This window comes from Bos grunniens, chromosome 8, assembly GCF_055505025.1.
Source record: "Bos grunniens cultivar Pamir isolate PY7600 chromosome 8, Bosgru_T2T1.0, whole genome shotgun sequence".
Classification (NCBI taxonomy): Eukaryota; Metazoa; Chordata; class Mammalia; order Artiodactyla; family Bovidae; genus Bos; species Bos grunniens.
The window spans coordinates 106,267,708-106,293,066 of record NC_141172.1 but is presented as its reverse complement, the minus strand read 5'-3'; the positions used below and the strand labels follow the sequence as shown (position 1 = coordinate 106,293,066).

The 25,359-nt window shown below is 49.8% G+C and overlaps 1 protein-coding gene and 2 long non-coding RNA genes across 12 annotated transcripts in view; 1 reads left to right on the top strand and 2 right to left on the bottom strand.

Annotated features, from left to right (window-relative positions):
* Nucleotides 1-8,878: 8,878 nt before the first annotated feature.
* LOC147367879 (uncharacterized) lies at nt 8,879-9,279 on the bottom strand. The gene is made up of 2 exons (XR_015168767.1): nt 9,140-9,279; nt 8,879-8,975 (listed from the first exon to the last, which is right to left on the bottom strand). It is a non-coding gene; the product is annotated as an uncharacterized LOC147367879 (long non-coding RNA).
* Nucleotides 9,280-9,446: 167 nt separating this feature from the next.
* ASTN2 (astrotactin 2) overlaps nt 9,447-25,359 on the top strand; it is a 1,042,634-nt gene continuing 1,026,721 nt past the window's right edge. For 7 of the 10 annotated variants that reach the window (XM_086413910.1, XM_086413914.1, XM_086413918.1 and 4 more), the window contains exon 1: nt 9,500-10,040. In XM_086413910.1, the coding sequence (XP_086270036.1) occupies nt 9,647-10,040 (394 nt within the window). In that variant the 5' untranslated portion in view covers nt 9,500-9,646. Of the gene's footprint in view, nt 10,041-25,359 lie in introns of all 10 variants that reach the window. The other 3 variants (XM_086413912.1, XM_086413911.1, XM_086413920.1) reach the window with 3 other exon arrangements.
* LOC147367878 (uncharacterized) lies at nt 14,226-15,925 on the bottom strand. The gene is made up of 2 exons (XR_015168766.1): nt 15,787-15,925; nt 14,226-14,454 (listed from the first exon to the last, which is right to left on the bottom strand). It is a non-coding gene; the product is annotated as an uncharacterized LOC147367878 (long non-coding RNA).

The window sequence follows — 25,359 nt, the reverse complement described above, 5'->3', positions numbered from 1 at the left end:
AGGGATGAAGAAAGGAAGAAAGGGCTCTTAGGGGTTTAAACATGTTTTTCTTTTTCTGTTTGTAAACCAGAGTCTCAGTTAAAAAAAAAGAAAGAAAGAAAAGTACATATGTATTATGTATAGTGCCTAGAGCCCAAATGAGGGACTTCCAATAGATCTCACTGAGAGCCTCCCTAAAAGAGGGAAGGCATCTGGACCTTCAGGAAACTTGCAGAGCCTGCAGGGCCCCCACTTTGCTGAGTCTGCAGATTCTCAGACAAATGTCATCAAACACAGCTTGGTAAGTGGGTCAGGAGTGGAGGAGGTCCTCCATATCCCTGAGATACATCTGAGCAAAGGCCCTTGGAATTATGTTTACAGAAAGCTCCTTAAGATGGTGGGATAAACAGAGAAAGGAGGCCATGGAGCTGCGAGTCAGGGCAATAGGACCCCTGGCTGTAATAAACTGTGCAGGAGGCTTGAAAACAGGCCATCTTGGGGTTTCACCCCCAGATCATCAACCGACCTAGCGTTTGTCCTTGAGTATAATAGAGAGACCGCATTGTTCTCATTGTATCGATGAGAAAGTGATGCTTGAAGAGATGACTAAATGACATCAAAGCTGGCAACTGAGAGAGCTGGAATTGGAACCCTGGTTTCCCCGACTCTAAAGGTTGCTAAATAAGATTACTTAAAAATTAAAAACAACACGCACGCAAGCACGTGCATCAACAAACTTAAAGACACAGACAGAAAAGGTCTGCTCTCTCCCTACTGTGTGCAAGGTCTCATGGGTATTAAATGGCAGAGCTGAAATTCAAAACCAGTGTCATCTTATGCGAAAGACTATTCTTTTAACATCCATTCACTCATTTAACAAGTTATCATGGATGACCTCACACATGCCAGGCAGCAGAGGACAAAACTGTCAGGATTTCTGCCCTCGTGGTAACTATAAGTTAATAGGGAAGACAAATTATCAAAGGACACCCTTGCAAAGCGGTTGTTATCATCCCCATTCCAAAAGCATGGGAACTCTTGACCCTTAAACTATACTGTCTTATTGGAGGAGGTCGTGGAAAAGACTTCACTGCCAGTTGACCTGAAAGCTGGACCTGGCCTCCTCAACTCCCTTCCCTCTTTTTGAAATGTATTAATACATTTCATGCATCATTCCCAGAACCACGTCAAGGACACTGCCTTGAGAGAGCAATGTGTTTTTGAGACAAGCTGAATGGTGTATGTGACTGAACCCTGTTAAGACTTCTATGCAGACTTCCAAGACTCTGGCAGACAGATGCAAAGATCACCTGTCCTGCAGCACCCAAGGCAAGCCTTGGGTCTTGTTAGCACTGCCGCCTGACAGTCTTGGAGGGGGGTGGTCTGCCTCTTTCTTTGGCTTCCCCTTGCCCTCAGCCTGCGGGGCTTAGTTTTGAATTTCAACCCAAATAAATTGGAAGGACTTTATTCAACGTAAATTGCCCCGCAGATTGCAGGGAGCACGTTTTCTATGTGTTCCCAATTCTATGTAAAGCCAGGATTAACAATTGCAACCTCACAGATGGTTGTGAGAATTAAATAAGAAAAAATGTTTTGCGCCTAACTCATAGTAGGCACCCAGAAAATGTTGTAGTAATAGTCACTCTATGCTTCCAATAGCTTCACCACTTCAAAATGTAACAGTACAATGTGCTGCAGGAAGCAAAATGACCTGGGACTCACTAGCAGAGAATAAAACTTACACTTTTCATTAGTAATATATACTCTAACGCCCCAGGTTCACAGTTCAGCTTGAATAAATATAGAGCAGATATTGCAAGGCTTTTTAAAAAAACTAAAGCAGCTACCTGTGGCTGATTCATGTTGATGTAGCAGAAACCAACACAATATTGTAAAGCAAGCAATTATTCTCCAATTAAAAAAAAAAAATCTAAAGCACTAAAGCGGGGTCCTAGACAGAAAGAGCCATTGGAATCCAGAAAGAGGATCCTGCAAATACACCAGTAGTAAGATTTGGAAGGAAAAAAAAAAAAGATGCAGGGGAATATCACCCATTAGTATGTGTTAATGATGAAAGATGATGAGTGTAACACAGGAAGAAGGAAACACGGATAGGTGAAATGATTAAGTAGGCAAAGAAGTACAGGGATTTGGGCACAAGCAAATAAATGATGGGGATGAATTAGAGATGAGTGAACTCGAAAAAGAAAATGCAAAAGGATGAATGAGGAAAGAGAGACTTTCAAGGAGTGTTGTGAGAATTTTGGCTAGATGGTATAAGAAGGATTTGAAATGACTGCAGTAAATCATGGAACAAGAGGAGGTTGATTTAGAGGACTGGGGATGGAGAATGTGGGAGGTAGTGAAAGGTATGAGTCGGAGGAAAAAGATAATAAATTTGAGAATCGTTAAGGGAAAGAGTCAGAGAAGTCCTGGGTTGAAGCAGAAATCAGTCAAACAGATGCAAGCAGAAATGAAGAAAGACAATGGTGATTAAAATATCCTTTCATTTTTCATGAAGGATAAGTTAGAGACAATGGTGGAAGTTCACTCTAAATGAGATAGAGTGGAAATGTTCTGAAAAGGGAGATGGGAAATGGAGGGATGAAAGCAGAGAGACAGAAGGGTCACAGAAAGACCAAATAAATAGATATTTGGAGGTGAAAACAAGCTAGTGTTACTGAGGACCTACTATGTGCCAGAAACTACTGGGTACTTCCACTTATACCTGCTGGTTCACTCAACCTTCCCATCACCCAACTTAAAGAAAATTAAGGCTCAGACAGGTTAATCACTTTAATTAACCAACGAGTGAGAGATATGGAAATGAATTTGAGCTTACATCAAAGAGAGGTTTCTGAGTCAAAGAAGCAGGGGTCGAACCTAGTGGTCTTCCGCATTGCAGGCGGATTCTTTAGGGTCTGAGTCACCAGGGAAGCAAAGAAGCAGCAGTATTAGAAATATTTACAATGGTCTAATTTGGAGAGATCGACAATAAAAGGAAAAGCCCCAACACGGGCCTTCATCTTGTAACTGTTCCTAAAGCAGCTGATGGAATGGGGCTCCACATGGTTTAAGGTGCTAGAGTTGGCAGACCTAACACAGGAGAGTGTCTGCGGGGAGGTGGCTGAAAGGAAAAAAAGGAAACAGTGCGCTGAGTGATAAATGGGTTCAACGAGCTGCAGGGAGCAAGGCAGGATGAAAAGCACGCGTGAATTACAGAGAGGGCCGTGACTGAGGCGAAAGAAACAAACGGGGGGGCATGTGCAGGTACAAAGAGGATCGATGGAAGACTGGGCCTAGACAGAGTGGAGATGGAGCGGGAGATAACAAGCTCTCCTCCTGAATTGGAGTTTGTGTCCTAGACATCATCTTGAAGCTTACAGAGGAAAGACTGTTAAAAAGAAATCACTTGGATCATGGAAATCTGCAAAGGGAGGGAAGAAGGACAGAAGGAAAGATGGAAAGAAGGGAGGAATAAACAGAGAGAAGGAAGGACAGACGACTCACTGTGGAAAACCAAAAGGATGGGTCCCTTTTCCCCCTGCAGAATTATGGCTGGTGCCTGCTCTAATACCTGTCTTATAAGTAAAAAGTCAATGAATGCATGATCATTCATTCACGAAATACTGATTTTGTGTCTCTACGCTATGTCAGCCACAGGGCTAGCTTGGGGTGGTAAGCAAGACACTCACAGACTTTGATCTTTTGGAGTTTCCAGTCTAGAGGGGGAGATGCATCGAGAAAGTACACTAGGACTTCTCTGGTGGCTCAGTGGTAAAGAATCCACCTGCCAATGAAGGAGACACGGGTTCCACACCTGACCCCGATCCAGGAAGATCCCACATGCCTCAGAGCAACTAAGCCTGTGAACCACAACTGCTGAGCCTACGCTCTAGAGGGTAGAAGCAGCAACTGCTGAGCCCATGGGCCCTAGATCCCATCCTCTGCAACGAGAGAAGTTGCATAATGAGAGTAACCCTTGCTTGCTGCAACTAGAGAAAAGCCCAAACAGCAAGGAAGACCCAGCACAACCCCAAATAAACAATCACATACAATCATTAAAAAAGAAAATCTACTAATAAATGGACAATAATTAAAACTATGTAGTGAGTGCATATTGAGAGAGAGAGATGAAAGGGCATAACAGGAAAGTCAGAGAGGGGCTCGCTTAGATTGGGGGTTTAGTCATCTTAAGGAAAGTGCTTTATTCACTAAGACTTACATTTCAGTGAAAGGTCACTAGGGAAGTCTGAAGGGCATTCCCTCCAGGCAGAAGAAAGCGCCTTTGGGAAAACACTGGGGACACAAGAGCATGAAACAATCCAGGAACAGGAAAGAGGTGCATGTGGCCAGAGCAGAGTGATGGTGGAGAGGATCTTGACACAAGGAGCCAGAGAGGAAAACAGGGAGCGAGATACCAGAAGATGTTTGGATTTACTTTATAATGCTAACAGAACCTCATATGGGCTAGACATTTTCACACATGTGACCTCATTTAATTTGCACAATGATCCTGAGAAATGGGTATTTCTTTCCTTCTTTCACAAATAAGATCTAATAGGGGCATTATTCGGAGAAGGCAACGGCACCACACTCCAGTACTCTTGCCTGGAAAATCCCATGGACGGAGGAGCCTGGTAGGCTGCAGTCCATGGGGTCGCTAAGGGTAGGACACAACTGAGCAACTTCACTTTTACTTTTCACTTTCATGCATTGGAGAAGGAAATGGCAACCCACTCCAGTGTTCTTACCTGGAGAATCCCAGGGACGGAGGAGCCTGGTGGGCTGCCGTCTATGGGGTCGCACAGAGTCGGACATGGCTGAAGTGACTTTGCAGCAGCAGCAGCAGCAGTAGGGGCATTATTGAGTAATTTGACCCAGTAGGGAAATAGCAGAGATGACATATAAACCAAAGCCTATCTCTCTGCAGTCTCTGCTTTTTCAACCACACTAGCTTGTCTCATCATGTGGTATGAATTTTGTTTAGTCACTCAGTTGTGTCCAACTTTTTGCGACCCCATGAACTGCAGCAGGTCAGGCTTCTCTGTCCTTCACTATCTTCCAGAGCTTGCTGAAACTCGTGCCCATTAAGTCAGTGATACCATCCAACCATCTCTGCCATCCCCTTCTCCTCATGCCTTCAATCTTCCCCATTATCAGGGTCTTTTCCACTGAGTCAGCTCTTCACATCAGGTGGCCAAAGTTTTGGAGCTTCAGCATCATTCTGTCCAATGTCCTCTTCAGGGTTGATTTCCCTTAGGATTGACTGGCTTAATCTCCTTGTTGTCCAAGGGACTCTCAAGAGTCTTCTCCAGCACCCAGCTTGAAAGCATCAGGTCTTCGGCACTCAGCCTTCTTTACGGTCCAACTCTCACATTCATACATGACTTCTGGAAAAACCATAGCTTTGACTAGATGAAGTTAAAAAAAAAAAAAAAGAGTACAGTAAGGTGGGGGAAGAAAGAAAGGAAAAAAAGTTACAAAGCAACCTAGAAAGGCAAATATGAAATATGAAAGATGAAGCAAGAGGAAACATTTGCTGGGGTGCTGGAAGGGGTTCAGAAGAATGAAAAGGAATTTCAGACCACTGGAGTCAGAGATGAGGGTATGAAAGGACTCTAGAGAAGAATAAATTACATCAATCTTGAATTGTAACTAATTGAATCAATAACGAACTGTGACTTAGCAAGAGAGGGGAAGGGCAAAAAAAAGGGGTATCAGTGGCCACAAGACAGGGCATCAGCATGTAAACAGGGGGGGTCCTAGCATCCTGAGGGTAGGTGGGGGTTTGGGGCAGGAAGGTGGTGTGCTGCTGCAGAGAGAGCGAGGACTTAGGAGTCATGCAGATGTGAGTTCCAACACTTGGTAACTGCGTGATCAGAGTCAAGTTCCTTAGCTTCCCTGGGCTTCAAACTCTGACTCTGTCAAGTGGGGATAACAAGCCTCCCTCCAGATGTTGCTGAGATTAGACATCAAAACAGCAGTTATAATTTATTGAGCACCTACTATGTTAAGCACTTTGCATAATAGTTGCTGAAGTCTCACTACCACCAGAAGGCAGGAATTGTTATCATCATTCATTGATGTTCGGCATAAAGTTTTGAAGCTGCAGACTATGTGCTCAGAAGTATGAATTATTTTCCTGTTGCTGCTGCTGCTAAGTCGCTTCAGTCATGTCGGACTCTGTGCGACCCCATAGACGGCAGCCCATCAGGCTCCTCTGTCCCTGGGATTCTCCAGACAAAAATACTGGAGTGGGTTGCCATTTCCTTCTCCAATGCATGAAAGTGAAAAGTGAAAGTGAAGTCGCTCAGTCGTGTCCAACTCTTAGCTACCCCATGGACTGCAGCCTACCAGGCTCCTCCATCCATGGGATTTTCCAGGCAAGAGTACTGGAGAGGGGTGCCAGTGCCTTCTCCTAGCTGTTCCCATTCAATACTGCCTACTAGATAAAGTGGGTCCTCATCAACATGAACAGAAAATCCCTTGCCTGCCTTTTTTGTCTCTACTTCAATCTCTAAAGAACTTCCTCTATTTCCCTTTGTGAGCTTTGCCCTTGGTGCCTTCCACTGGTTGGCACTTTCTCTTCTCAGTCAGGAGTGTTAGTTGCAAGCAACAGATATCACTTCTGATCATTTAAGCAGTAACAGAATTCGATAGTGATATTACTCAGAATCTCCAGGAGGGCACAGGATCTGGGCTGAAGTCCGTGAAGTCAAGAGCACCGCTCCAAGTCACATCACAGAAATGGCTGATGGAACCAGGTACCACTGGGTACCACAGGGTAATTCACACTTTTGATACCAAATGACAGTGTGCTCTAAGCAGCAGTGTTAGAACCATTTCCACTAGTGTTGAAATCTGGATGTAACTGCCCCACCTGTTACCACTTTGGTCCCCAACTGGATTCTGCCTAATTCTAGCTTCTTTCCCAGCATCTGGCGTGGGTGAATCTGATTGGCGAATTCTGAGTCACGTGCTCAACCCTAGTTGCAGTGGAAGCTGAAAGTAGCTGGAAATTGTAGCCTCTTCATGGGAAGTGGACTCTGGCTCAGAGAGTAAAGCAACCTCTAAACTAGGAAAGGGACTCACTCAAACACTGAGCAGCTGCCAGGAATGCCAAATGCCAGCTTTAACCTGGAATGTCCACTCCCATGCCACTAGACCTACATGGCTCAATTTCATTGCCACCTCCTCTGGGAAGCTTTGATTTCTCCAAGCACATGTTTCAGAGCACCTGATAAAAGAAACACACGTCTGCCTGCCTGCCTGGTATCTGAGATATTCCTGTGCTCTCTCATCCCCACACCTCCCTTCCCAACATTATAAGCTCTCCAAGGGCAGGAGTTGTGTTTATCCATCTCTGGATCTCCTTATAGTGCCTGGTAGGAGCCCTAGATATTCCGTGGTGAATGAATGAATGAAAGTGTTGGTCTCATTCGACAGGCCTTTGTACCAGAGGTCCATGAAGGACTTGCACAGACTCTGCCTTACATAAGGGAGCCCTTTTTTCCTGGTGTGCACTTCTATAAATGGACTATGTCAGCATATTTGAAGAAAGGGGCATAGAAAATCAGAAAGCCCCATTGCAGAGGATAGTGGCGGATTGTAAGGGTACAAAGGAGAGACTGAGGGAGCCAGGGCGACATATTTTGGAGGAGTAAATGAACTGGAGCAGGCACCAGGGTGGCAGGAGACAATTTAGGATCTGAGGACTTGAAAGGCCAGATTTCTAACCCCACCCCCACGCCAGGTTCACAGATTAGTAAACTGAGACAGGAGAAGCATACCTTACAAGGCTCTGAGCTGAAAAAGGCCCAAATGTGCTCACGCAGACATGCCTTTCACAATATCTTTGATGGGTGGGCTTTCCCAAGGTCACTGAGGACAGTGTGATTCAGTTGAAACAGCCAAAGCTTTGGAGCTTGGAGTTCAGATCTCAGCTCTTGTGCTCATTCACTGTATAACCTTGGGGGGTCCCTTTACCTCCCTGACCTCCTGCTCTCAGTTTCCTCATCTGGAAAATGGGAATCATGATACCCATCTCACTAGAGCATGTTTATGTATAAAAGTTAACATAGGTACAGGTCCAGCACTTGGAGAATGCTTACTAAACAGTATAATGAAGTCCAAGGTCACAGCACAGGTTTTGATTTTTTCCTTCTTTTCAGTCCTCTCCCTTTATTCAAAGTCATGAAAAAGTGAATAAAATGTGATGGGAGAGGGAGAAAGGCCATTCCTATGAAGGGTTAAAGACAGGAAGGAGAAAAGAGGCAGAAGAGGGGAGAGCTAAGATGAGAGAAGTGGCTAAGCGAGGAGACCACACCAAAAGCACAGACAGGAAAAAAAAGAAAAAACCCAGGAGATGGGAAATGGCTCACAAATAATAGGTAAGGAGCATTTATAAGATTAAAGTCAAGACAAGTAAGAATGAAATGTGTATTTGGAGAGATGAAAGAGAGAACAGAGAGGGGAAAGATGAAGAAAAGGAGGGGAGTGGAGGCGTGGGGGGGAGCACTCCTCGAGGTTCACATCCCTGTAGACAGGATGACTCCCTGGGGGATCCGAGGTATGTGGGTCAGAGAGAACCGACCCGGGGCCAAAAGGTTGCCCTGTGTCTGAGGACCTCGGTTTACAGTTCAACTAGAATCTGGGAGAAAAAAGACGGGTGCGGGCGTGAAGAGTGGGTGAACAGACACCTCCTCTGGGGCTCAGGCAGTAGGTATAGGAGCCCTTGGGAGCCAGGAGCCCAGGGAATAGTAGGTCCCTACCTCGCATCCTTTTCAGGAATTTCGCACACAGAGCAGTCAAGTAGAGCAGCTCCACGCTAGGAGCAGGCATCCAGAATAGAAGCGCCGGCTCGCCGGGCGCAGACTGAGAGCCAGAACATCCTGCCCCGGTCCGTGTAGGGGGCGGGGCGGGGGGCTAGAGGGGGGAGTTCATCAGCTCTCGGTGCCCCCTCCGAGACCTGGGTAGATGCGAGAGGCGCGGTCCTAGTGGTGGGAGAATGAATGTCAGAGTGGTGGGCAAGCGGGTGGGGAGGGGGCCTCTGAGACCACAGGAATTATTTCCGGGACTCGAGAAAGGGTACAGGACTTGTTATTGGGCTTAAGGGGAGACAAAGTTCAGTCCTGGCCATCCAGAGGCGTCCCCCTACCTCTCAGAAGGCGGGGCCTGGAGCAAGGCTGGGCTACGGCGCGCCCCAGGGGCAGCCTCCGGGTGAGCGAGGGCTGGGGTGAAGCTGGGAGAGCTGGGTTATTAGGTGGACTTAGGGGAGCGCCCAGGGTCCCCGAATCTTAGGAATCTGGAGAGGGGTGCTGCGGCTCAAGAATATTGTGCGGGGCTGATCGGGGGATCCTAGGAAAGGCGAGGGGCGGGGGCGACTGGGATTTGCACGAGGCCGGGCGGAGCCTCCGAAACGCTCCGGGTCTGAGCCGGGGGGAGAGCCAGCGAAAGGGGCGGGCGGCGGGGCCCGGGGAGGCGGTGCGGCGGGGCGGGCCAGGGCCGGTCGGGAGGCGGAGCCCGGAGCTGGGGGCTGCTGGTGAGCGGCTCCCACGGCTCCTTAGCTCCGGCGCCCCGGTTCGCTTCGGCGTCCACCGCCGCCGCTTCTTCTTCCTCCTTCGCCACCGCCGCCGCCGCCCGCAGCCCCGCAGCCGCTCCCGCCATGGCCGCCGCCGGCGCCCGGCGCAGCCCCGGCCCCAGCTCGGGGCTCCGGGGGCGGTTGAGGCTCGGCTTCCACCCGCCGCCGCTGCTGTTGCTCCTGCTCCTGTTGGCCGGCGCCACCGCCGCCGCCTCGCGGGAGCCCGACAGCCCCTGCCGGCTCAAGACCGTCACGGTGTCCACGCTGCCTGCCCTGCGGGAGAGCGACATCGGCTGGAGCGGCACCCGCGCCGGGGCCGGGACCGGGGCCGCCGCCGCCGCCGCGTCCCCGGGCTCCGCCGGCTCCGCGGGCACCGCCGCCGAGTCGCGCCTGCTGCTCTTTGTGCGTAACGAGCTGCCGGGGCGCGTCGCGGTGCAGGACGACCTGGACAACACGGAGCTGCCCTTCTTCACCCTGGGTAAGGCTTGGCGCCGGGACTCGCGGGGTCCCGGGAGCCCCTAAGTGAAGCCGGACGGGTGGGGGCGCCCTGGGGATTCCCGCCCCGGGCTGCCCCGCTTGGGGTCGAGTGAGGGCAGCTGAGGGGCCCGGAGGGCGTACAGGTGGTTGGGATGAGCGCGTGGCGGGAGCCGGGGGGCGTGCCAGCCCTCTCGCAGTGGGGTCCGTCTCTCAGTGCCGACGTTGAGCTTTGCCGCGGTCCATCCCGGACGCCGAGACCCCAGCTGATGCGAGTACTCGCTCTAGGGGCCGCGGTGAACCCCGCTCGCAAGCCAGGTCTGGGTCCAGCCGCCCACTGCTTCTCCGGGCACGGCCGTGGGCTGCCAGCGGTTACCGCCCCCTCGCTCTCTCTTAGGAGTTCTTGGCTCTGCTCCTCGGGATAGGTTTTCTAGACAATCGGAGCGCAGTAGCTCCATGTAGAATCCCTCAGTCCGCATACACTCGGTTTCCCTGTGGGTTGGGTGACCTTGGCCAAGTCGCTTCCTTTCTCTGGGCGTCAGTTTTAGCCATCTGTGAAATGGGGCCGGGGAGGATTGAGCGGTGTCTGAGCCCTGGGGTTCAGAACCCAAGGTCTCTACTTTCTGATTCTCCCTCCATCGCCTTGTCGCATTAGCCTTCCTAACCCCTCCCAATGGAGAGCAGGTTAGTCCTCGCAGCTCACTCACTGCGCTAATAATAATAACTTAAAGGTGTGACCTGGGGAGGAGAGAGGCAAGGGGTGGGGGTGGGGGCTCAAACGGAAAAGTTAATCAGAAAGTTCGCCAGCAGCTTGCTGCCTGCTGGTTCCCGGCGCGAATCCCGGAGGAGTCGGCCCTTCCGTGGAGCTGCGGGAAGCACAGCTGATTCCCACCCGGGTAATTGATAGCTTAATTATCTCGGAGAGCGTTTACAAAAATGTTGTTCCCCCTTCGCTCTCCCGCGCTCGCTCATCGCTCTCTCTCCCCTCCCCTCTTGGGGGCGCGGGGTGCGATTGGTTGTCGGAGTCTGGCCAAAGCCAGCTCCGGGAAGGCGCTGGGGTTCACGCAGACTCCAGATACCCCGTCCCCGGGTCCTTGGCCTCACCGGGGTCCGGCTCGGCTTAGGCACCTCGGGATGGGCCTTCGAGGTCACATGGCTACAGGATCCGGGCTTGAACCTCTGAGGTTAACTCTTTGCTCGCCCAAGAACCCCCAAAGAGTAATCAATGGACCGGACTCCTCTGTCCAGAGACCGCCCCCCATGCCTTTCCTGCTTGCCTTTTGGAGATCTAAGCGAGTGCCAGGCCCTCTCGTGGTCTGAGTTTGTGCCTCGGGCTCTCCCAGGCTGGCTGTAACCTGAGCCTGCCATGCTTTCTGGGATGCTAGGCGGGAGACCGCCTTGCAGGTTCCCAGGGGGACTTCCCGCGGTGGCGTGTCTTGCGTTCGACACACACACAAATTCAAGCATACACACCCCTGCGTGGACACATACACATTCACACACACGCTTGCACACCCCAGTGACCCTTCCCACGTGCACTTGTGGGATGCCCTTTTCCAATAAGGCGATGCGGCTGGCGTTGCTTACGCTGAAGAGCTCCTATGACCCCAGGCAGGGAAGGACCCTTCCAGAGAAATGGAAGGTGTGCCTTCTACACTTCCAGTCCCAACCTTCTCCCTCCAGCCTCCTGATCTCTCTCCTCTGGGTTGTCCAGAGAGGTCGGGAGTGGGAATCCCCCTAAAAAGCTGTTCAAGTGAGGGGGAAACGGGGAACATTGCGTATGGCATGACTTGGAGGTAAGAACCCAGATCATTCCGGCTCCCCTCGGATGTGAGGACCGGGCCACCCAGGTACAGGAGTCATCCCAGAATTCCTGGAGCTGGCAGCCCCTGCCTTTTCACACTTTGGCTTTCAAGAGGGAATGAATGCCAGGGAGCCTGGGGCAGGCTGAGTGAGGAACTGAAAGACCCAAATCCCCCAGGACCCACGCTTCAGCCCGAGAGTCTCTTGGTACCCTCCACTTGGAGCCTTCTGCCTTCTCTGACGCAGGCGGCTGAGCCCGGCGGAGACGGCCTGCTGTGGAGTGCCGGGGCGCCGTCCTCCTTGTGGCTCGGAGGCCTTTGGGGGTTCAGGGGCCCCCTCCTCCTCCTCTTCCTCCCCCAGAGCCCTGGACTGGCAGCTCAAGGCACTCCTGCCAGGGATTTGGCTAGCGAGGTAGTCGCCAGATGGCCGTGTATAGCAGGAGCTGTGTAGGGAGACGTGGGCTTGTGTTTGTGTCGGTCTGCCACTGTTTGCGTGTAAACACAGAGCGCACAGTGAGCTCTGGGAGGGCCAGGCTGGCTGAAAATGAGGGGTGAAAGGAGGGGGCACTATGAGTCATTTATGGCCATATCTCCCCCAGGGTCCCCAGGCAGCCCCATCCCACCATTCCTGTCCTCAGACCTTCTAAACATCGTTGTCTCGGGTTTGTCTCCAGCGAGTTGAATGCGTCTTTCACTCTTAGGTTGCCAGTTCCAGCGATTTGGAGATGGCATGTGCCACACATGTGCATGCAAAGTCGGTAAATGCTGAACGTGGCCGATAGTGGGGTGTGTGGAGCCACCACTAGGGGGTGATGGTGTCTGCCAAAGCCTTTGGGCCATGCTTAGGGTTGTGGACCCAGAGCTGGTAGTGGTAAATTGTCCCCGGCCTTAAGGGGAGGCGGGGGCGAACAAGGTGAAAGGTCGAGTTCCCACTTTACTCCCAGTCCAGGTGGGGGACCTTCAAGTTCATCTGCACACCGTTTCTACTATCCCTACTCACCAAAGTCAGTGGCATCCCTGGCCCGCCCGCCCTCCATTCTGCCTCTCTTGTTTGAGCTATTGGCTGTATTATTGGGAGTGCCCAGACATAAAAGACTTTTCTCCAGGTCTATTCTTCTCCGTGTTTCTAATCTTCCCTTCATGTTCCAGCCTGCTTTTATGTAGGTGGAAGTTCTCTCAGAGGTGAAATACCACCCCTCCCCCAGATTTCTGTGTCTGGGCCTCTTCTTTAGAGTCTGAGTTGGTGGCACGGATAAAGTGAATTTCCTCAAACTTGATCAAGGAATGGCAGATAGTTGTTGCTCCTTAATGTGGTGCAAAGAGCTTTACTCTTGCCTTTTATTATTTACTCACATGGAATATAGGGGAGGGGGCACTGCTGTAATTGATTCCCATTTTACAGATTAGGCAACATTCTTTAGAGAGGCCAGATGCCTAGTCCAAGGTCTTAGTGTGAGTAAATGCAGACCTGGGACTGGAGTCTCAGTCCACCAGACACCTACATTCTCGGTAATTGCTAAACTCAAGCCATCTTGAGCCAAATATGCATCGAGGGGCTGGTTACACTTATGTAGGGCATAGAGCAGAGCCTTGAAGAGAAATGCAACGATCAACACAAGAACCTTTCCTAAGGGAACTTAGCTGCATTGGTGTGCTGAAGTATGAGAGTGTGAGAATCAGGCATGAGTTAAATGACCTCCAATGACCCTGCCAACTCAAAGTTTCATGACTCATGGGATGTCAAAGGGCATCCTATGCAGTGGTGCCAGGGAATGATAGAGAGGACACTTTCTGTAAAATCAAGGAGGGAAGATATCTCTTGAGACTCAGAGAAAGCTGGGGACACTTCCTGGACAGGAAAAAATAGGATGAGCCATGGAGGATGGGCTGGGGGAGACATTGAATGCTGCAGTACAGCTTGGGCACTTGATGCCTGTTAGGACCTGGAACTCTCAGCTGTGGCCCATTGTGACCTTGAACAAGTCACTTATCCCCAGATCTTCAGTTCTTTCATGCTGTAATATGAGTGGGTGGATGAGCCCTAAAATAATCCTTTGGTGTATAGATTCTATGAACTTGAAGTGCCCTGATCTGCTCTGTAAGTCTGACTTAACTTCTCTTGCTTCTCACTCTCTCCTTTTCTTTGCTGGTAGCATGGGGGTGTCAGGAAGGACCCACGGAAAGAAGGAATTCGAACAGGGACAACTGTCAGTGCAGGGCTTCTGAGGCGAACAGGCGTATCACGCAGTTCTCCTCAGCCCCCAGGCAGCCCCAGAGTGTGCCTGTGGGTTTAGCTTTCATGCCCACTGGCAGGGAAATGGCATCCTTCTTCCTGTGCTTGATAGCGGCCGGGCTGGACTGTTTACCACCAGCCTTGATTCAGTGAAAGGGGGAAAAGAGATAAAACGGAGTAAACCGCTCACTGCCAGCATCTGTTACTAATTTGCTTGTGTTATAAATCACACAGGTGAGGAATATTGCTTTGTCTTTGGGGGAGGGTGTCTCGAGAAGAAAAACCATCCAGCAGTGTGTCTTTAAAAGGATCTGCGTAAGTAGATCTGGCAGTGTCCTGAAGCATTGTCCCGAAAGGATGCTCCTTGCAGGAAGCTGATCGGCCTGAGGGGAAGACGAAGAAGCTCTGAAATGCCAGTTTGGTCAGTTCTGCAAAGATTCCTTAAAATACAGACAAAAATGGACACGGAAAAAGAGAAAAACCTCCAGGACCGAGGGACGGGGCACTAAGATAGAAGGGTTGCTAGCAACAGGAGGTTAGCCCTAGGACAGGCCACTAGCCTAAGGAGGGCTTTTTTTTTTTTTTTTTTCCTGTCTGGTTCTAAGCAATGTCCTAAAGGTGCAAATACCAAGGGTGTGGAGGGCAACAGGACAGGAGGACGTGTTGGACAACCAAGCATTGACCTTTAGTGATGACAGGGTTCTCAAGGGAGGAAGCCTTCAAGCAAGGCACCACACAACTATTTGGCAGGCATTTGGGGGAAGGGACCAGAGGCATTGAGGCTGTCTGCCCTTTCTGGTTTCTGGTTTGATCCTGACGGTTGATACCAGTCATTAAGTAGGAAGAAAAACCAAATAGAATAAGCTGGGCTTTCTGTACGGATTTCTGACCACAGAATATTCATTAAAATCAATTCCAGTGTTGTTTTTTTTTCCCCTGTATGGGTAAAGGGGAGAGATGAGAGGTGGGGTGGATCAGAGGGTGAATTTGATGTCTTTAAACAAAGTTACGCTTAAAAAATATTATTTAACCTCCAGGCCCCTTATCACTAAAATATTTCAGTAGCACTCAGACTTCAAGGTCCCATCCGGCTGTGATGGTCCAGGTTTCTGGGACATTGTTAATAAGGGGGCTGGTTCAGTGCCCTCTGATCTGAGTTTTTTCCCCTCCACTTTCTGTTTTCTTTCCTCTTTCTGTCTCCATTCCTTTGCCAGCTCAAATCTGATGAAGTCTATTTAATAATTAGGGCAGAGACAGGTGTATTATCTGCCCTCAAAAAGTACAATCTGCTCTCTCTGGCCATAGTTTTTACATTCAAGATTCAATCACCTGACTGCACTACACCATTTTATATAAAGGACCGCCACATCCCTAGATTTCTGGAAGCAGGTCGGGTCCTGGAATCAATTCTCCGTCGATAGCAAAGGACCATTATACCATGTTATGGAGAGAGTGCTGGGGCAGGGTGAGAGGAGGATCCATTTTAGCTCTCAGAGGCCCAGGTTGAGTCAAGACCGTCCAGATTTGCTGTTTTTGGGGGTCAGGAGGCCCAGCCAGCTTGACAGCACAGCTCTGCAAGCTTTTGTGATCCAGAGCTCCATCATTTTCCTGAATGGGGCCTTCAGGCTGCAAGATCATTCAATAATTTTAATTTACAGCAAGTCCAGCAGTAGTTTTGACTAGGCCTCTGGCAGGCAAAGCCTCCTGCTTCTCACCTCCTTGCCTGGCTGTAAACTAGACGTTGGCTGCCGTGGGCTAGTGTGAATATGCTGGGGAGAGAGAATGATGGAGAATAGCAGTGGCTTCTTTGAGAGGAGCCGTGAAGACTGGTCCCATGACCATCAGTTTTGAGCTCACAGCATCACAGACTCTCAGAGGCACTGAACCCACCCCCTCCATATTATATGGTAACACTGGAGCCCAGACAGGGGAAGAAGCCTACCTAAGGGCCAGCTGTTCAAACTTAAACCCAGTGGTCTTGAATCCCACCCCGTTTCCTTCATCACACTAACGACTGACACGTGGGTCTGGGCTAGATCCATCTCAGGTGTGCAACTTGGCTGACGATAATAAGGTGCCCCAAGACTGTCCTCCTCTTCCTGTAAAACAAACCAAAACTAAAATATCTAAGGAGTAAGAGATCCTTCTAGGGAAGTCGAATTTGTTCTCCTGCCCAGGTGTCCAGTTGGTTGGCTCTAGTCTCTCCTGAGAGTCTGAGCCTTTGGGTTTTGTGCTGGGGGAAGGAGGAAGCCTCATGGCTCTTCAGTCTAGCTACTGGTGAGGGTAAGCAGAAGCCTGCTGTTTACCAGGAAAAGAAAGCCAGGTTTAACCTTAAAGTGGAGCAGCATTATAGAGACACTTCCTTTGCAAAACTGATACTTTCCCAAGTTCTCATACTGACCAGCTAGTGGCAACAGAAGATTAACTATCATGAGAGAGAGAGCTGGCTTGTCTTTCCTCCCAGCAGAGCTGCAGCATCTCTGCCCCAGGAGGAGGCAGGCAGCGGTGCTTGGCAGGACTGGCTCTATTCCCCATTGCTTGCGCTCTGCTCTCCTCTCCCTGGCTCCTCGATGATGTCTACAGTTTGTTTTTTTTTGTTTTTTTTTTTTAGGACGATAGCACTGCCCCCACCCCCCCATGAAGACTTCTCTTCGGATTGGGAGGCGGGTAGTGACTACCCAAAGTAAGATTCGGGATTGAAAGCTTCCTTACTGGCATACTAGAACATGCAGGCAGCCCCTCTGTGAGTCAAACATTGACAAGGATGTTGTATGTTACAAACCATTAGGGTTTTCACCTGAGAAGACACCCTTGCTCAATCCTTGCTGTCAGGCCGCTGGCAGCCTCAGATCTCAACACTTCTCCTGACTACAATTTCAGCTGTCAACTCCCTGGTCTCTCTTCCTCTGGTCTTATCCTCCCTAATCCATCCTCTGTACTTGGAGACAGGGATTTCATTCAAAGCCCAAACCTGATCATGGCTGTCATCTCCTAATTTGCTACTGCTACTGCTAAGTCGCTTCAGTCTTGTCCGACTCTGTGTGACCCCATAGACGGCAGCCCACCAGGCTCCCCCGTCCCTGGGATTCTCCAGGCAAGAACACTGGAGTGGGTTGCCATTTCCTTCTCCTAATTTGCTGGTTCCCCATTATTCTTAGTATGAAGTTCGAGCTTCTGATTGAGCTACAAGGTTCATGATCAGACTCTGCTCAGACTATCCTGTGATAAGACCCCTTCCTCCTTGTTCTATAACTCTGCCCCAAAGGCCCTGGGAAAATTCTTTCTTACCTTTCATGGCTGAATTCAAATATCAACTTACCTCTGAAGCCTTTCCTGACCTCTTGGCACTGAAGTTGGACAGTCTGGGCCTTGGTGCCCACTAGTGATATAAAGACTGGGTGTGACAGTGGCCAGTCCCTTAGAACTACCTGGAGCTTGCCAGGAACTGCTCCAGGTGCTTCAGATGTATGGGAGAACAGGAGACCTGGATCCCTGTGTTGAGAGAGCTCATATCCACAAATACATGTGTGTGCATGTGCGTGTGTATAGGTGTATGTCTGTTGGGGAGAAGATGATAAAAATAAACATAATACATAAGAAAATTATGTAGTATGTGAGAAGTGATTCTACGGAAAAAAGAAAATGGACATTTTGGAGATGAAATCGGTTTTAATATTACATAGAATCAAAAGATGGCTTATAGAGTCAAAAGATTGCTTATTGAGAATGTAGGATTGAACTAGGACTTGAGGGCCACAAAAGTGTCTCCAAGCACGTATGTGGAAGAGTATTGCAAGTAGAGAATGGCTCCAGCACAAACCTGACTCCAGAGCACACCCGGAGGGTTCAAGGGCTGGCACGGAGGCCTGCATGGCCAGAGTGGAGTGAGTGGGAGTGGGTGGGAAGGACAGGAGAGGAAATTGCATTTGGGCATTTGTTCTGAGTCCCATGGAGAGCCAGGCAGGACTTTAAGCCAGAAGGTATCCCCATCTGACTTCTATCTTAAAGGAATTGCTCAGGCTGCTGTCCAGAGGGCAGTGATGGGAGAGGAAGATCTCTAGGAGACTGTTCAGGTGAGCATCGATGGTGGCTTAGGGCAGAAGGAGAGCTGAGCTCACGGATTTGTCTGTCTTGTGCTGCTCGTTTGGGATCTCCATAGGCAGAGAACATCCCTCCTTCATCTCGGGGGCTGCAATGACTCACCCTGGGCTTGGCACATCCTAGGTGTTCAGGGATCTTAGATGACTAGAAACTTGGGGTTGCCAAGTCTCATCACAGAATCCACACTGTGCAGAACTGGAGGGGTGTTGAAACTCCACTTCTCCATTCAGGCTGAGCTGAAATGCCACCTCTTCTGTGAAACCTTCCCTCTTCTGAGTTCTTGCAGCTACTGCCTCTACCTTCTTCTGCCTCCTTATCATTCTGAGTAGTGTCTGTAGGGTGAGTAAGGAGACCACTTGATTAGAAGAGAGAGTTGGGTTTAGGGAAGACCTTTCCTTGAGAATCACGGAAGCCAGGTAATGAATGAGCACCTTTGCATTGTGCCAAGCAGAGAGCCCCTGACTGTTCTCAGGGGAAGTCCAGTCTCCTGACTCCAAGTCTGATGTGTCTTCCTCCCACCTTAGGCCACTGGGGTAGGGGGAGCTGGTTTTCCAGACTTTACCATTCTGGCATGAGGTAGGCTGTGAAAAGACTGACCATTTATTGAACACTTACTGTGTCCTGGGGAGAAGGCAGTGGCACCCCACTCCAGTACTCTTGCCTGGACAATCCCATGGACAGAGGAGCCTGGTAGGCTGCGGTCCATGGGGTCGCTAAGAGTTGGACACGACTGAGCATCTTCACTTTCACTTTCATGCATTGGAGAAGGAAATGGCAACCCACTCCTGTGTTCTTGCCTGGAGAATCCCAGGGACGGGGGAGCCTGGTGGGCTGCCGTCTCTGGGGTCGCACTGAAGCGACTTAGCAGCAGCAGCAGCAACTCTGTCCTGGATGCAGGGCTGGCACGTCTGTTATTTTATTTCCTCCTCCCCATAGTGCTGAAAGACAGCTAGGACTCATCTCATGTTGGAGGTGACCGTGGAGGCCCAGAGGAGCTAAGGAACATACCCAGGATCACACAGCTGTCCTACAGCTGAGTCCAGTCCCAGGTCTGCCTGGTTGCAAACCCCGTGCTCCCTCTGCCATTCCAGAGAGGCACAGAACTAGCAGTGCTCCTGAGTTTTCAGCTCCTCGACAACCTCTTGTACTTCTTATCTCTTCCTCTTCTCGTTACCAAGAAGTTGCAGACGTTTCTTATCGAGCAACTTCAGGTGTGACAGCCTCTCAGGCCCGAGGGACTGCACACCTTGTTTCTGGGCTGCCAGGAGCTGACTCAGCATCGCCCAGGGTTTGCCGGTTTGCCAGGAGGGCGCCGAGCTGTGTCTCATTCTCTCTCGCCGTGCTTCATTACCGCTGGACTACTCCAAGAGCAAGTTCTGAGACTGCTGTGCCTTCTAGACTTTTCTCCTTCCCCACCCGCTCTCTACCTCTCTCCTTCCTCCTCCTCTGTCTGCTCACTTTCTCAGGGACGTACTGTCACACTAGGGGACCTGCTGCCTAGGCCTTCCAGGAACTTAGAGAAGCTCTACGTTCTTTTTCTAGAAATTCTCAGGCATGTGTTGTCTGACTCACGGCCCCGGCTTGACTCCATAAGCCTCCTTGTCATTCCTCCCCTTCAGCCCAAGTCGACTTTTGTTGCCCCAGTACTTCTAGCAGTATTGTGCCGCTTTAATATTCTCGCCTTGAAAATGAAATTATGAAATTTGTTCTGTATTATCTATACATATGGGGTCTATATAATATTTATATATGATGCTGTAAAACTCCTGATAAATAGTGTATGGTTCTCCTAAAATATTAGAACTGGCTCAAAGAATGCCTTTGAGATCCAGCCCAACACCCTCATTTACCTAGCAAAAATAAGTACATTTTTCAGGGTTCCACAGCTAAGCCAACGGCTTTCCGGGTGGTGCTAGTGGTAAAGAACCTACCTGCCTATGCAGATCAGACGTAAGATCCCTGGGTTGGGAAGATCCCTTGGAGGAGGGCAGGGACAACCCACGCCAGTATTCTTGCCTGGAGAATCCCATGGACAGAGGAGGCTGTTAGGCTATAGTCCATAGGATCGCAGAGTCGGACGTGGCTGAAGTGACTTAGCACGCATGCAGCACAGCTAAGTCCCGGCAAAATCCAGCCTCCTCTAGGCCAGCTCCTCTGACGGGGTATGCCAGCTCGAAGACCCAAAGCACTGGGGTCAAACCCTGGCGGTGCTACGTTTCGACTGTAGACTCAGTATGCCACATCTCTGAGTCTCTGCCCATGAAAACGTGACGGTAACATGGCAGTCAGTTCCCTGAGTGGCTGCGATCATTATTTTTGGAGTGTTCCCCCGCCCCCATCACTGAAATTGTAGTCCAGGCCCGGCTCCATGCTCAGTTTTACTTACACGAAAGCCATAAGATCCTTACGGAGATGGTGCGCGCAGAGCACCCAGCTCGGCGTCTGGCACAGTTTGTGCTCCGTGCCTCTTAGCCACCTGGAATCCTTTTTATGGAAGGAGGTGGAGGTATGAATAAATAATGAATGCAAATTCCCTTTTCCCTTCCCCCTCTTTCCACTCCTGCAGCAAGGCGGAAAAAGGATGAAATTGACCATTGATCTCTGCTCCCTCTCCGGGAGCCTGGGAACAGGGGACTCCGGGGTTGTGTGAGGACAGTTTGGCCAGAGAAGCTGGGAGGCTGAGCCTGAGGCAGGTGGGTGCTGGGGAGGGAGGCGGGGAGTCAGGCAGAGCCCTCTCCCTTCTGGTGGCAGCTGGCTGACAAAGCCCTGCTCTCAGGCACCCGGGGGGGAAGTCACGAGTGGCTTTGCAAGCAGCCGAAAAAGGAAGGAACATTTCCATTAGCAGAATCAGCAGTAAAGAGATTTCCAGTCACAGTAATAGCTGCATTTGGGGGAATCATTTCAGTGGTGGCTGTGGGCGGAGGAGGGGGGAAGGGGGCAGGGTGGCCCGGAGAGGCATGGAGTCAGCTGGTCTCCTTGCAGGAACTGAGAGATAGCACCCCCGAGAACCAGGTGCCAGATGCCCACGGACTGTTGGGGAGCCCCAAGGGGCGTTGGACAAGCAGGCTGGACACCATGCTGCCTTCCAGTGAACCGAGTCCCCTTCCTCAGGAGGCCCCAGGGAGGCTGTAGGCTTGTTCTCTGTTGCCTCTGCTCTGATTACCTGGTTTACTCTTTTCAAGTCTTCAGAGCCAGCAGCGACTGCGTAGTCTTCCAGGGGTTGTCGGTGGTAAAGGTCCCATATTTCTTAGTTCACTTTTTCCTATCCAGGGGATCTTCCCCACCCAGGAATCAAACCTGGGTCTCCTGCATTGCAAGCAGATTCTTTATCGACTGAGCTACGAGGGAAGCCCATTAAATCAGAATCACCTTAGAAGCCAGGTTTTCCCTTCCAGACCTACAGAGGCACTCAGGAGGGGCCTGGGAATCTGTACTTTAACAGATGTACCAAATTCTTGTTATGTGCCTGGATAGCTTGGGTGCAGTAGCCCCTGGGAACCTCTGCAGGCTCACGTCCTGACATTCCTGGTGGCATCTGGGGCTCTGGCCTCACTGGGGACAGATTTCGGGGGGGACCGGGCGTATTCCCGCTGACTGACTCCAGAAAGGAAATGTTCCTTCTGCTGAGCATGCTTTCCTGCTCCCTGCCATCTCCTAGCCTTCGCTCAGCCATGACCTCTTCTGAGGAGCCTTCTCTTTTCCTTTAAGGCTTAGGTAGAGGTTTCTTTTTTCTTTCTTCTTTCTCCTTCCCCCTCCCCCTACCAAATGCTCATACCCCCCTGGTAGGGTTGGCATATTTTGTGCACAAAAATAAATGCAAAAAATAAAAAGCAGAATGCCCAGTTAAACTTGAATTTCAGACAATGAATACTTGCCTAGTATAACTACCTCCCATATGTCCCATGCAATATTTGGGATGTAGTTATGCTAAAAATGACTCTCCAATGATCAGAAATTCAAATTTAACTGGACAGCCAGTATTTTATCTGGCAACCTACAGGGACCCTGTGTTTCTCTCTCTGCTGTGAGGGAGTGTACTACCAGTGAACGCTTTGTTCCCTGAACCCCTATCTCCTCCATCTCAGAAAACCAGAGTATCATTCACCCATTTATTCAAGCGATGAAATCATCTTCGATATTTCCCTTCCCTTGCCTCTCGTTCTCTCAGTCAGCCAACCTTGTTGGTTTCACTTCTAAAATGACTCAAACGTCTTCACCTCTCATAATGCCCTACTGCCTCACCTCTGTCCAAGCTCGCTTGAGCTGTTACATCCGTCTCCTAACTGCTCTTCATACCTCTTCTCATTATCCTTTCTTTATACTGTTTGATATATAGCTCATGGGCCAAGTCTAGCTTCTGCCTGTTTTTTGTATGGTCTGCAAACCCATTTACTTGTTTAAATCATTGGGAAAAAAATCAAAAGAAGAAGACTATTTCATGATATGTAACAATTATATGAATATCAAATGTCAGTGTCCATAAAGATTTATTGAAACACGGTCACACTCATACCCTCAGGTATGTATTGTCTGGTTACCTTCATGTTGCCAAAGCAGAGTTGAGTAGCAGCAACAATGAGTATCTGGGCCACAAAACTTAAAATATTTCCTAATTGTTCCTTTACAGAAAAAGTTTGCCAACCCTGTTCTGTACAGTAAACAGTGATCTTTTCCAAAACACAAATTAGATCTTGTCACTGTCCTGTTGAAAGCCTTGGTTTCTCATTGCTCTTAAGAGACAATCCTGATTTTTTTCCACAATCTGAATTGTTTTTGTTTTTGTTTTTAATTGCCTGTTCTCTGAGTTTATATTTCATTTTCTTCCTTGCTCATAAAACTCAAATATCACCTCCCCCAAGAAGTCTTCCTTGGTACACTGTCCCCTCATAGCTTAGTCCCATTTATTTAAAGAAAATAAATAAAACACCTTTATCTGACAGCTAGGGAATGTGTCTTGTTCATCTTTTTGGTCTTCTCAACTATAGAAAGCATAGTTGAGTAGATGTTTTCTGACCAAATGAACAGCACATGGGGAGGGAGACCGGTGATATTCTGTACCACCCTGCAGGGACCCACTTCACTGGGTTGCTTATTAGGAGATTGCTATCAGGATTCCTAGAGCTACAGTCTGTAGAGCATATAGATCAGCAAATGCTACCTAGATGTCTGTTACACAAACAGAAATAAACAGACTTGTACCTTAATCCCTAGCACACATCCTCTCCCCGCTTTATTTGCAGCTGGAGTGTGTTTAGGGCAATCCCCAGGACATCCTGTGAGTAAAGACCTCATGGAGCCAGGGGCTGGGCCATCCAGTGGTCAGGCCTGGGAGCCAGGAATCCTGGGGTTTGGTCCCAGTTCCGCTGGGTGTCAGTGGTCAAGTCCCTTTCAGTTTCTGGGCTTCCCTCCTTTCTCATATGATGAGATTAAAGCTCATGGTATGTGAGAGTCTTCTCAGACCCTCTGCTTAGCAGGGGCCCAGGAGGAAGAGAAGGGTTCTATTTAGGAGCTTCTGAGGCTGGAAGCTGCTGCAGCAGGATAAAGCTGACTCCCTCCCTCCCTCCCTCCCTCCCTCCCTCCCTTCCTCTATCTCTGCGTCCTTTCTGGGGCGTCTGAAGATCAAACCCTCCAATCTGAACCCAGGTGCAACTCAGATTTCCAGCCCAGTCTCACACTAATTTGTTAGGGAACCTTCTTCAGTTACTTTCTCTCTAGCCTCCCCCAGGGAGGGAGACTGGAGAAGCTGACGACCCCAAGTAACCAATTACTGCTCTGCCGATAGCCGGATGCCTACCATCCCTTCCTCCCTCCCTTCGTTTCTCCATTTTATTCTCCTGGCATCTGAAGCATCTCTCCAAACTGCAGAACCCTCTGGAGAACGGGCCCAGTTCACCTGTTCCTGGCTGGGGCGGAGAAGACCACCCCTTCCCCAAGAGAGACCCCAGGTGGGAAGGCTGGTGGCTGAGAAAGGGCAGCTGCAGACCTTGGAAAGCCAAGCAGGTGTGGCAAGCCTGCTAAATTCCAAACTGTGCTATTGGGAGACCCATGCCTTGGGTTCTAGTCCTGTTTCTGCCATTCACTGGCTGTGGCCTCATATGTTCACTTATTTATTTTTGGCTGTGCCGGGTCTCCATTGCTGCGTGTGGTCTGTGCCAGGTCTTCATTGCTGCGCATGGTCTCCTTGAGATGAGTGGCTTCGTTGAGATGTGCGGGCTTTTCCTTGCAGTGGCTTCTCTTGTTGCTTCCTGGTGGCTCAGATGGTAAAGCATCTGCCTACAATGCAGGAGACCCAGATTTGATCCCTGGGTTGGGAAGATCCTCTGGAGAAGGCAATGGCAACCCACTCCAGTACTCTTGCCTGGAAAATCCCATGGACGGAGGAGCCTGGTAGGCTACAGTCCATGGGGTTGCAAAGAGTTAGACATGACTGAGCGACTTTACTTTCTTTCTCTTGTTGCAGAGCGTGGGCTCTAGGCACGTAGTCTTCAGTAATTGTGGTGCATGGGCTTAGTTGCTCCCCAGCCTGTGGAATCATCCTGGGCCAGGGATTGAACCCATGTCCTCTGCATTAACAGGTGGATTCCTCTCCACTGCACCATCAGGGAAGTCCTAAGGTCTCATATAAATGACAGTTGCTTTTGGGGACTCATATAGCATTGGGTATTGTCAGAGTCATGTCTCCTTCAGTAAGCTGGGGAATATTGGGCTGCATAAGATACCTCATGAAAGAGGAAGAACCTTCTAGCCCTGTCTACTACTGGAATCCCAGGTGTCTAGAGCTGTGCCTGTCACATAGTAGGCACTCAGTAAATATTTGTTGAATGAAGGAATGAATAAATGGAAAATGTGTGTGATCAGACATTGCTAATCAACTAAATCACAGCTTTAGATGCCTTCTGAATGCAAAGCCCCCATCCATCACTGGGATCTACTGGGGTTTGCATGGATGATGAACTCTATTCACATTTCCTAGACTCAGCCGGCTCACCTGAACCTGTGGTTCACGTTAAGTTTCCCTTGTTTGGAGCGAGGGCCCTTCAGTCATTATTCAGTCATTCTCCAGACCTTGTGTGGAGTCCCTTGGGGACACAGAAAGGCAGGGAGTTCACAGTCTATTGGGATAATACCACTTGTACTTTTTGATTTAAAAAAAAAAAATTCCCTTTCATGGGTATTTTTAGTATCTA